The 12,957-nt window shown below is 36.5% G+C and overlaps 1 protein-coding gene across 1 annotated transcript in view; it reads right to left on the bottom strand.

Moving 5' to 3' along the window:
- Positions 1–12,175, bottom strand: part of ZNHIT6 (zinc finger HIT-type containing 6) — a 53,822-nt gene extending 41,647 nt beyond the window's left edge. Inside the window, exons 1-5 of the mRNA XM_008690643.2 lie at positions 11,316–12,175; positions 10,050–10,115; positions 9,856–9,962; positions 9,689–9,774; positions 1,770–1,873 (exon numbers count right to left, since the gene is read on the bottom strand). Of these exons, the coding sequence (XP_008688865.1) occupies positions 1,770–1,873; positions 9,689–9,774; positions 9,856–9,962; positions 10,050–10,115; positions 11,316–11,980 (1,028 nt within the window). The 5' untranslated portion in view covers positions 11,981–12,175. The remainder of the gene's footprint in view (positions 1–1,769; positions 1,874–9,688; positions 9,775–9,855; positions 9,963–10,049; positions 10,116–11,315) is intronic.
- Between the last annotated feature and the right edge of the window lie 782 nt (positions 12,176–12,957).

The raw sequence follows: 12,957 nt of genomic DNA, 5'->3' as shown, positions 1-12,957 counted from the left end.
TCATCTTAGTACACAGCACTAAAATCTCATGTGAACAGTTACAGTAAAATCCCCAAATATCTGAAATTGAAAGTTTTCCCATTAACTCCTTTGCCAGCAAAACCTGCCTGATCCAGTTCACAATCATTATTTACCCATTATAATGTCAACATTTGCAGGTTTCACTGTAGATATAGTATTGTTTGATTATGTAATGCTGCTCCAGACCTCCTAGAGGTGAATATAATATAATAAATTTACCATATCCCCAAGGATTTCAGATAATAGAAGAAGACCTTGAATTGTCACTGTATATTATTTACTCAGTGCCAGGTACTACTTTAGGTATAATTTCATTTAATCCTCTCAACATAGTAAATTCAATCCTGTCCAAGGTCACCCAGTGTGTACTAAATGGTACAGGCAATATTCAAATTCAGGTTTATCTGAGTCAAAACATTAATCACTTCTGAAAGTTGAAAAAAAGTACTGAAAATAAGCCTCTTAAAAAATAGAATATTGGGGAATGGGTAGTGAAAATAATCCTTTGAGAAGATTCAGTATCCCCCTCTTCCCTCCTTCCAGCAATCATCTTAAATAACAACACATTATCTAATAACACTAAATCATAAAATAACACTTAAAGTCATTAAAACCTAGTCATTTTCATATGAATGGCTAAGAAAACAAAGTATCCTGAAGAAGGTGCTTCTAAATTTTCTAAATTTTGTTCCATTTTTTCCCCCTACAAGTGAAGTACAAGACCTTATATATTTATCTTGCTACTTATACACCACCTTTGAGCAATAGAATTTTTTGCAATCCTGATTCTACTATACAGTAAGTTCAAGAAGTATGTCTTCCATATTAATCTAAATCACTGGTTCTCAAATAGGGGTGATTTTGCCTCCCCCTTCTGCCCCCACTCCAGGAAACATCTAGTAATGTCTGGAGACATTTCTTGTTCCCACAAGAGAGATGGGTTGGGTAGGGGTGTGTGTGTATGTGTGTTACCAACACCTGGTGGGTAGAGGCCACATCCTAAAATGCACAAAATAGCCCCCTACAACAAAGAATTCTCTGGCTCAAAACGTCAGCAGGGCCAAGATGAATAATCATGATCTAAATCACTGATGAAAATGCTGAACAAGAATGAACAAAATATTGGGACACACTAAAGAGGTTTCCAGGCTGATTATCAATTAACTAACCAGCAATATTCTCAATATTCAGTATGGCTTCCATCTAACTGGGAACTCACCTCAGTGCTTTATTCATCTAACATCCGAATACAGACATTTTAAACTCAGTTAGTAGCAAAACCATTTTCGTTTAAAAATAATAATGGGCAATTTAACAACAAACAAATGGAAAAATTTAATTACACAGATTTTGAATTATTTTTTTCACTGAACTGACCCCTCAAATGGTCCTATGAATGAAAGATCAACTTACCACAACAGATTGGATTAAGTCAAACTTTACGCTTGAACTTTAAAGATATCACTCCGAAACATGTAGTCAAATATTCCATATCTCAGTAGCAATTAAATAAAAAGCAAATTTTAAAAAAAGTCATTTCAACCTTTCAAGTTAGCAACATTTTTTTAAAGATTAAACTCAGTGGGAGTGAGGTGTTTAAACGGGTATTCTCATATACTATAAACCAATAACAAAAAGCTTACAGACTGCACTTTGGGTAACAATGCTCTATAGTAAACGAAACCTTAAAAGATGTTCCTGATCAAATGAGAATACCCAATGTACTACGAATGAAGTTAGAAACTTACTTCTTATCAAAAAATGTTGAATTTTCTTTTCTCTTGGTGAATCCATTAGGTAGAAGCTTTAAGTTAATACCTTGTCTTCTGGCACGATTTTTCATAAAGTACATCTAATAACCAAAAATAAATAAATAGTCAAATTAATTTTAAAATGCCTTAAATTTCAGAAGTGAATAAAACAATGTTCAAAATATAATAGTTGAGATTTATTGGGTACTTTTGTTTCACAAAATGCACTAAACAGCAATATCTCATTTAATCCTCACAATACTATCAGATAGGTACAATTACTATCCCCAATCTAGGAACAAAAGTTAATGAGATGCCAACATTATACAGCTATTTCTGACAGACAGAGCCTGTACTAAACTCAGGTATATCTAATTTTAGAACCTGTATTTTTAACCATACATTCTATAAGCCAAAAGGAGGATTTAATGGGATTTTTAAAAATGTAGGTAATCTGGCAATTCATAGGGGCTACCTGTACAGTTCTTTTTCTTTTACTGAAGGTTTTATACCATACTTAGCTGTATACATGTCTGCTTTGATTACTAGACAGGTAGTTCACTCAGGGGAAGAACCATGGCATTGCCTAGTACAAGGCCCAACTTAAAGTAACCACTGCTATAGACTATACAAAATGGGTATGTGAATAATCAATCTGGCTCCGACATGTGTTAACCCCACTGACCATCTGGGTTGGTTGAGCTGAACTAGTCAACTCCAGAGAGTAGTGAAGGAAGTAATATCACAAGACTTTTTCCTTGATCACTCAAATGGCAAAGTATAAACGCAAGTTTTGGGGTCAGTGAATGGGAATCTAGAATTTGCGATCCAAAGAGTTAGATAATTAAATCATAAGCCAAGGGAAAGGGAGAGTCAGTTATCATTTGTTAAGAAGGGAAATAATCTATTATAACTCATGGGACTTTGGTTTCAGTAATAGCAATGATTATAAGGACCAACCCACCCACTGAAAACATCTAAGAATTACAGATAGCGGGGGAAATAAATATATGTAATAAAATAATATTTTAAAATCACCTTAAAAGCACTGAAGAAGTGAAAACAAAACCAGGAAAATACAGGCTATTATTTAGTGAGAAGTGGAAACTCAGAGAGGTAAGCAAAGCAATGAAGCCACGTTTGCAAATTCTGGCAAAGGCTTTCCCTTTCAACAGCCTTTCAGCAACAGGGTCAGAGTTCAGACCCTGTAATATTCTAGGAACCCCACCTCAAGTGAATCTCAGTCACATAATATGCCTAATAATAATAAGATAAGGGTGAACCAGAAATAAACCCTGTCCCCAGAACATGCAAGGAAATTTATATTGGAATGACTGGAACAGAGGGGAAAAAGGAAAAACAATTCATTAGAAGCTGTAGCCAAAGGCCAGTTCTTGCTGAAATTTGAAATGATCTCCCTTGCTTTGTGTGGTCAAGGGAATCTTAAACTTTCAACTTGGTATAAGATAGGTCCAGATTTGCAATATTCCCAGATACTTGGCAGATAAAAAAAGGCCTGCGTTCTACTCTTCAAAAAGTTCTCACAAATAATTTAAGAAAAAAAAAGCAATACTCAATAAAAAATAAAGAAGCATAAATAATGCAAGAAAACAATGGTCAGTGAGCAAGAACCAAAAGAGAAAAAAGAGGTAGCTGAGAATTCCCCATAAATGCAGACACTAAAAGGACCGTACACAGACTGTAGAACAGCTCTGCAAAATTTAAAAACATATAACAGTTTGAAACTATGTGCAGTGAAGAAACTATAAAAACTGACTCAGCAAATTTTTAAAAGAACTAAATAAAACTAGAACATTTCCAGAATACATTACAGAGACAAAAAAGATTTAAAAAATCAGAGAAGTTAAAGGATAGGTAAAATATGGGGAGAAGCTTAACTCACATTTAATGGTAGTTTTAGAAGAAAAGGAAAGGAAGAAGGCAGAGGTAATCTTTTAATAGAAATGGGCTGGAAATTTCCCAGAACTGATGGAAGATATGCCACAGATTCAAGAAATCTAACAATTCTCAAGTTAAGATGAAAAAAAAATTTGCATTTTCATATTACAGCACAAATGCAGAACAGCAAAGATAAAAAAATGCAGGCAGATTAAAAGATATCAAAGGCAGTTTAAAACTCCAGGTGACTGAAATAATAACAATGGAAGCCGTAAGACACCAGAACACTAATTATAAACCCAGAATTCCATAGAGAAAAATCATTTCAGAGTGAAGAATGGCAAATAAATAGAAATTTAAAAAACAAAAAAACAAAAAAAACCTCCAACAACCAAAAAAACAAAACCCAACAGAGGAACCCAAGAGGTGACAAAGAGCAAACCCACTCTAAAGGAAATTCTAAAGGATGTACGTGAAGCAGGAAAAAAGTGATCTCTCAGACGTAAGATCGAAGGTGATGACAGAAGGAATAAAAAGCAAAGAAAGCGGGATATATAAACTCAAGGGGTGCCTGGATGGCTCAGTTGGTTAAGTGTCTGACTTTGGCTCAGGTCATGATCTCAGGGTCCTGGGATAGAGTCCAGTGTCCGGCTCCACACTCAACGAGGAGTTTGCTTCTTCCTCTCCCTCTGCTCCTGCCCCTGCTTGTGCGCACTCTCTCCCTCAAATAAGGTTAAATGGAATTTAAGGTAACTGCTGGTAAACTGTTATCTGCCTGCTGCTTATCTTTATAAATTCAGTTGGAAGCTAGCCCCACCCATTAGTTTATATATTGTTTATGACTGCTTTCTTGATATAACAGCCGAGCTGAGTAGTTGTGACAGAAACCATATGGCCTGGAAAAAATATTGACTCTTTGACCCTTTACAGAAAAAGTTTGCCAACTCCTGTTCTAAGGTCTTTTGCATTGTTTAGGCACAGGGTTCAGGTACTACTTAACTTTAGATACTGGCAAATTAAGCATGTATTTTGTAACGTCTACCTTAACCAACAGAAGGATAGAAAAAGTGTGTATAACTTCTCAACTGATAGAGAAAAATTCAAATGACTAAAAAAAAAAAAAAAAAACTGGCCAAAAGACATGAAGATGAAAAAAAAAACTGGTACAAATAGCAAAAATGATGTGATACATTTAAAGTCAAGTATATAGATAATTTTATTAAAATGTAAATGAACTTAATGATTTAGTTAAAAGTTACAGACTATCAGATGGAAGAAGAACTGGAAACCAACTACATCCAGAACATAAGGACACAGAGAGGCTGTAAGTAAGGAAAAAAACAGACTGTGAACTACCAAGCAAAGAACTGATATAAGTAATACTTCATAAGCATTAGTCAAAGTACACAAAAAGCTAGAGACAAAAAGGGTCACCTCATGATGCCAAAGGATAAATACACAAAGAAATACTTCCTGAGGTATGCATTTAATAATTTAGCCTTAAAACATATAAAGCAAAACAAATTGAACCACAAGGGGAAACAAATCAAACTGATTTTATCTACTGGAAAATGTTACATACTTCTTTTTGAAACTTACAGAAGAAACACATACACAAAAAAAGTCAGTAATTATAAACAATTTGAACAACATAATTAATAAACCTGACCTAAAAAGGGTATATGGAGTACTATATTCAGCAACTGCAGAATATTCTTTTCTTCAAGCAAACAAAGAACATTATAAAACCTGACCATATACTGGGCCACAAACACAAGTACTGATATATTTTAAAGGAATGACCTTAAAGAGTATGTTCTCTGATCACAGTGCAAATAAGCTAAACATGAAAAAAATACAACAAAAGTCAAGAGGACACATTAACAAAATAGAAAAAACATATAAAAGCAACTGAGCTAAGGAAAAAAAGACACAAATAACCAATATTACAAATGAAATGACTACAACTCCTATAGAGCTTTAAGGGAGAGGTTTATGAAGAACTTTACGCCAATAAATTTGAAAATTTAGGTCATATGGACAAATTCTTAGAAAAATATAATCTAGTAACACTAACTCAAGAAAACACAGAAAACCTGCAGAATCCCACAAATAGTAAAGACTATGTACCTCAGTGACCCAAACTCTAAGCCCTCACTGGTTCCTGAATAATTTTACCAAACTCCCAAGGAAGAAGCAATTCCAATATTAGTGAATGCATCTAAGAATGAAATGGGAATATTCCCAAATAATTTTATGAAACTAGAATCATTTTGATATGGAAACCTGAGAATATCAAAAAGGAAAATTAAAGGTTAATCTCACTCATGAAGAGAAATACAAAATGAGTACACGGATAAGGTGAAGACACATATAATTCAAATGAATTCTGCAGAGAATAAAAAGCATGATATGATAACATACCATGCAAGTTTAGCTTAAAATAGAAAACCAATTAAAAGAGCACTCATATTAGAAAATTATAGATTAAAAGAACACAAATGAAATAATCAAATACAGGAAAAACATTTGATAAAATATAACCACCATTCGTGAAAAATCTGATAGCAAACTAGGACTAGAACCTCCATAATCTAGACATCAAATTCTATCTAGAAAAAATTTAAGAGCAAACATCATGGTACAATCTTGGAAGTTTTCCTTCTATAATCAGGAGTTATAAAACAAAGATGTACAGAAGAGTTAACATAGCAGGCCTTAGACTGTTATCTTTAGGTGGTTTTGCTTGCAAGGTCGTTCCCTGGCTAGTGCCTGGAAATTTAAATGATTGGTAAATGGTTCTCTACACTGACTTTTCCTAAAACAGTAAGTGTGGTTCACTGTGCCTGAATTGTTTGCATACACAACATGGTTTTGTTTGTTTTCCTTCTGGGAGCCTGGAATTTGGCACTTGCTAGGCAGACAGAGGATGCTTTTGCAACCAGCCCCCAATAAAAACCTTGGGTAGTGAATTTCTCATGAGCTTGCCTAGTAGACAATACTTCACAAGTGCTATCACAACTCAGTGACAGAGGAATTAACTGTATACTGTGTGACTCCAAGCAGGAGAGGATTCTTGGAAGCTTGCAACTGGATTCCTTCAGACTTTGCTCCTTTTCTTTTTGTTAATTTTGCTCTACATTCTTTCACTGTAATAAATTTCAGCCATGAGTATAACTCTGTTCAATCATGTGAATCCATCTAGCAAATCAAACCTAGGGGAGGACGTGGGACTTACAACATAAATATCTACTATCATCATTAGTACTTGACAATGAATGGGAAGTCCTAGCTATTCCAATAAGAAAAAGAGAAGAAAAGGATAGAAAGATAAAAACAAATTGGGATGAATTGTTTAAAGAGAAAATCTCAAGGAACAGATAAGGTACAAGTATAGATTTTAATTCTATAAAATGCAGATTATAATTCCATAAAATACATAACAATAAAAATACCATTCCTAAATACCAGCAGATTAAAAATAAATACTATTTAAAAAAGCATGAAAAAATCAAGTGCCTAGTAAAAAAATCTTTTAAAAATTATTTATTTATTTATTTGAGAGAAACAGAGAAAGAGAGCAGGGGAGGAGCAGAGGGAGAGGGAGAAGCAGACTCCATGCTGAGCGCAGAGCCTGACATGGGGCTCGATCCCAGGACCCTGAGATCATGACCTAAGCGGAAATCAAGAGTCGGACACTTAACAGACTGAGCCACCCAGGCGCCTCTAAAGTGCCTAGGAATAAATCTAACAAAAAATATATAAGATCTCTACAGAGAAAATTATGGAGATATTAAATAAATGCAGAGATTTCAAGATTTAATGCTGTAAAGAAGTCCAATCACCCAAGTTACTCTATAAAATGAATGCAACCCCAATTAAAATTCCCAGGTAGGAAAAGGAGACTGTACAATCAATTGGCTGATTCATCATATTTGTATAGAATTACAAAGAGTCATACCCATACTAGAGTATGGCCATGCTCCAGAAAATGGACAAAGTCTGAGGAATTACACTGAGATAGTGAGTTGCAGTAAAAAACTATAACTGAGAGTGTGGTATTGGACAGACAAGTACGCCAACAGAATAGAATAGATAGGGCAGGAACTGACCCAAGCATATATGGGTACTTGATAGATGACAAGGCAGTCCCGCAGAGCAGTAGGGAAAGGATGAACTTTTCCATAAATGATGCTAAGAAAGTGGATTTTCCATATGGAAAATTAAATGGGATCTCCGCTTCACATGATACACAAAAATTAATCCCAGGTAGTTTACAAACATAACTGTGAGATGCAACACTATAAAGCTTAAAGAAAATAACTCTGGGAGAATAGCTTCATAACTTCAAAGTAGGAAAGAGTTTTTTTTTATAAACATTTAGAACTACTAATTATAAAGGAAACATGATAAATTCGACTACATTAAGATTAAGAACATCTGTTCAGCAAAGACACATAGTGAAAAACAAGCCACAGAATGGAAGAAAGTATTTATAACACGTACAACCAACTACCAACAGGCATCCAAGAAATACAAAGAATTCCTACAAACCAGTAAGAAAAAGAAAGTTGACCAATAAAAAGATGAGCAAGAGACTTGACCAGGCATTCTACAAAATGAAATCCAAATGGCCAGTAAAATATTTGAAAGATGCTCAATCTCACTGGAAATCAGAGAACTGCACATTAAAAACCCCAGTAAAATTACAAAGCCATCAAACTGACAAAAAATTTTAAAACTCTGATCAAATCAAGTATTGGAGAGGATGTGACAAAAGGTACACACAATATTGGGAGTCTAAACTGGTATAACCACTTTGGAAAATGTTTTGCTTACATCTAGTAAAACTGAATACGTGCATACCCCACAAAAGAGTAATCCCATCCCCAGGTATAGACCCTAGAAAAAACAGGTGTGTACACAAACCACAATTCATAAACAAAAGTGCTCACTGCAATGCTGTTAAGGTTTTAGTTGTTGTTGTTATTACAAAAAATCTGGAGTCCATGTTATAATAGAAAACTCAGAATCCATGAACAACCGAATAGATAAATAAATGATATGGTCCTAAACTAGAAAACTGTTTAGAAGAAAAAATGGATCAAGGAATGGCACAAGGGAATGGCAGGGAATTTTTGAGAAGTTGGTAATGTTCTAATTCTGGACCTGGGTTGAACACTGGATGTTCACTTTATAATTATTCATTAAACAGTGTATTTGTATTTTATGCTTTTTTAATATGCATGCAATTCTTTACGATAAAAACAAAAAATTTAAAAAGTAATTTGTCTTTTAAGCAGAAATCTTAATTATGCTTAATTAAGCTTGAGAAAAACATGCTGATGCATGATAATTTTTCTTTCAGATATGTATGTGAAAGCTCATTTTGCAGAAAGCAGCAAGAGTGATCTTTCAAAAAGCAAATGTGCTCAAAACCCTCCCATGGCTTCTATTTTCACTTAGAATATATTAGGAGCCCTCACCAGTTTCTCTAACCTCATGTTCAACATTACATTCTCCTCCTTACTCACCTATACTTCAGTCACCGTGTCCCCATTTTAATTCTCAAACACACCAACCTCACTCCTAACTCAGTCTTACTTATGTTTTTGTCACTACCTGGAATAGTCTTCCTCCAAAGGTTCACATTGCTGCCTCTTCCTCATCATTCAGATCACTGCTTAAATGTCATCTCTCAAAGAAGCTTCTCCTGACTACCATATTACTCATGACCTCCTCCCAACAAACACCATTTTCATTTTCTTTTATATCCTGTGTTTTATTTTCTACATGCACTTAACTCTATATGAAATTATATTTGTTCCTCTACTCATCTCTTGTCTCTCCCCACACAATACAAGCTCCAGGACGGAAAGAACTTTGTTTTGGTCACTGATGTATCCCTGGTAACTGGAATAGCTCTGATTCACAATAGCCACTTAATAATAGGTGAAAAAAATGGATCTAACTGACTGAAAGAATTTTAACTGGAAGAGATGAAAAGAAATACTTACACGTTTATTGCTTATTGGTCTTTTTAAGAAAGCATCTCTAGAAATGTGGTCTGCTGTTCTTGCCACATCTTCCAAAAACCGATAATCTAAAAATTTCAAAACAGAAAAATAAATGACATATGCCAATGGCCATGAAGCATTAATCTGTTATGCATAAGATGACTTACCACTTAGGAGATTCATTTCAGTAAACTGTTGTATAGAAACATATGCAGTCTTATCTCGAACTCCATTACAGGTCAGTTCTGCTTTGTGTTTCTTTACACAGGGCAAACTGAAGAGACAAATGAGGTGGTACTTTCATACTCTGAGGTAAGACGGGTACAGAAAGAGGTAGTAAGGTAGGAAATTACATACATACCTGCAGGAATATCGCATACAACGTGGGCATTTGTACTTTGCTTCTTCTGTACCACAAGTTTCACACCTACAAAAACCCAAAAGAAACTTAATAAGTAAGTTATCAAATATTAATTCTATTTATTGATTTATAAATTTTTAATGCTGAGTCGATTACTCACCACAATCATGTAGTCAGTGAATAAAGTATATGTAAGTAACTGATAAAATATTTGATAGCTCTCAAACATCCTTAGAAAATTCTCCTCTAGAAAACTGTCTCCAAATGACAACTACATTTACAACGTTGTTAGTACTACATAATTCACGGAAACATGTATTAAATTTAAAAAAAAATCTTACTTTTGACTTCTTTTTCTACTGCAATCAGAAAATGAGATTATTCATTAACATTTTAACTTGTAATTCCTGGCAGTCTGCTAAAGATTGTGTGTGTGTGTGTGTATGCGTGCGCTCACGTGCACGCACGCATGTACGCATGCATATAACCAGAAGTCCAATCAATCCATGAATTTACTTACCTTAAACGCACATATACCACAAAAAGAATATAAGACCAAGTCAAATTTACAGAGTAACAGCTGCATCTTTTCTCCTCATCTCCACACCCAACCTAAAATGAGCATTAAAATAATCCAGAAATGCTATTACCCATCATCTATCTCCAATTGCTCTTCTAGGATCTTGGGATACTGACAACCAAACTACAGTCATTTCTATTTGGCCCACTGTGTTCTAGACAGTAAGAGTCCCAAGAATCTGACCACTCTTTTATTTCCTATGCTGTCACATGATCATACACTATAAAGAAATTAAATATAAAGCAATAAAGGTTCACACTATCCATAGAGAATGGGTGACTTCAAGTGCATTTTTGTCTAATTTTAACTTAATCCATGTAGTCACTGTTAATTTTATTAGACTTTTCCTTATGTCTATCCTCTTTAAAAGAATACTGAGTCAAGAGCATATTAAGTCAAACCAGAATCTGGTCAAGGGTTTTCTGGTCCCCAGAATTATCACTTCCGTACTTGGCCATTGTCCACTGGCCACTAACAGCCTGACACATTTTTACTGAATTTGTTGTCCTTTGACAAAATCCTGCCCTCCCAATTACCCCCTCCCTCCACCACAAACACGCAGGTTCCAGGGACCCAAGTTTGCACTTATTCTTCATTATTCCACACCCGGCTGCTAGATTTCCTTCAATCCAGACAACAGAGGACTCCACAGCTTTATTCCCTCAATGAATTTCTCCCTGTCCTACCTTGACATGGCCAGTTTCCGTTTGAAACCCACTGGGGGATTTATCTGAGGCTCTTCTTTCACCTTTGTATCACCATCCATCACTTCTTCCTTTGGGAAATACTTCTCTTCTTTAACACAAACTTCATCCATCATTTCCTCCTTTTTTATGTTCTGAGCAACAAACACCTCCTCTTTTACCTCCAAGTTATCCTTCTTCTCTTCCTTCACATCTAGCCAGTCCATTACCTCTTCCTTCACATTCACTTTCTCTTCTTTTACCTCTGCTTCATCCACTTTCTCTTCTTTTACCATAAAACTACTTTCCATCTCCTGCTTCACCTCCAAAGTGCCTGGTTTCTCCTCTTTCACCTCAGGCCCATCCTCCACCTCCTGCTTTACCCACCGGCCATCCAGCATCCCGTCTTCCATTTCCGACCAGTCCATAACTTCTTGTTTCACAACCGTTATGTCCACTCGCATCTCATCTGCCTTTTGTCCACTTCCTTCTCTATCATCTGTCTTCTCCATTCCTGCCAGTCCATTCCCCACTTCTACGCTGCCAGCGTCCGTCCCTGCTGTGCCCCCGACTCTCTCCCTACCGGAGTCGAGCCTCAGCCGCGCCCCCTCAGCTCCACTCTGCAGACCTCCTCCCAATGTCCCTTCATTATCAACAGCAAAATCCATCAGCTCACGACCCCTGGCCTCCGCTGCCACTCTGTCCTTCAGTGTGGCTTGTCCACGCCAAAAGGAACGAATTCTGGGACGGAACACCTACACTCGCCCACGTGTGGTGCCGAGAGTCGCAAGTAGCAAACGCCGGCCTGCACCTTTCCTTCAAATCGTCGTAAAGCAACACTTCCGCGCCTCGCCACTTCACGACTCCTAGAGCCCTTTACGGCGCTGCGGCAGTCCGGCCCCGAGACTCTGAAAGAATCGGCGTGAAGCCACGCCCCTGTGAGCCCACTTCCGGGGCGGGGCTTCGCCAAACCCTTCCCCGGGGGAGGCAACCTCTGCCGGCCTTCCCCGCCCCCCATCTGTGCGGGGCACTTCTCGGTAAAGAGTGGAGCTGCGGAGCGGAGCAAAGAGAAGCAAATCCCAGACAGTTTTGGAATGGTTAAGACCCACCTTGGTCAGTATTAACGATTAATCTTGTATGAAAATGGAAGAAACACTTGATGCTACGCCTCGGCAAGCTTCATTCTTCACCTATGCACTAGAGACAGTGGTGTTAAGTGTTATTGTGAAGATTAAATGGAATCGTGCATGGAAATAAGCCAGTAGTTACTGAAATAAGCTCATATATGGTGGCTATTGTTACAGGGAATCAATCCTGAGAGGTTTCAGATAGGAAAGAGGGAACTTTTATTCTTTCAGTTCCGTCAGTAACAGCCCACAGGAGCCAGTTTCCCATTCCCAGCATCCTACAGGATTCTCTCTTTAAGAAAGTGTGTGTGTGTATCCCTAAAGACTGGGCCAAAAGTTCGATCCCCAGAAATAGAAGATCCAAAAAATACACACAAAAATGCAAAAAACGAAAACCAATCTTTTATCTATTTCAGTTACTTTTAAAAATTATTATTATTACACACTGGGCATTAGGCACTTTCACCTGATCTTCACATCGTGTCTGCGAGGTATTTTTCTCACTGTGTAAGGAGACT

This window comes from Ursus maritimus, unplaced genomic scaffold (genome assembly GCF_017311325.1).
Source record: "Ursus maritimus isolate PB19 unplaced genomic scaffold, ASM1731132v1 scaffold_12, whole genome shotgun sequence".
Taxonomy (NCBI): Eukaryota; Metazoa; Chordata; class Mammalia; order Carnivora; family Ursidae; genus Ursus; species Ursus maritimus.
Note: the sequence above shows the minus strand (reverse complement) of the source record. Positions and strands in the feature narration are given on the sequence as shown.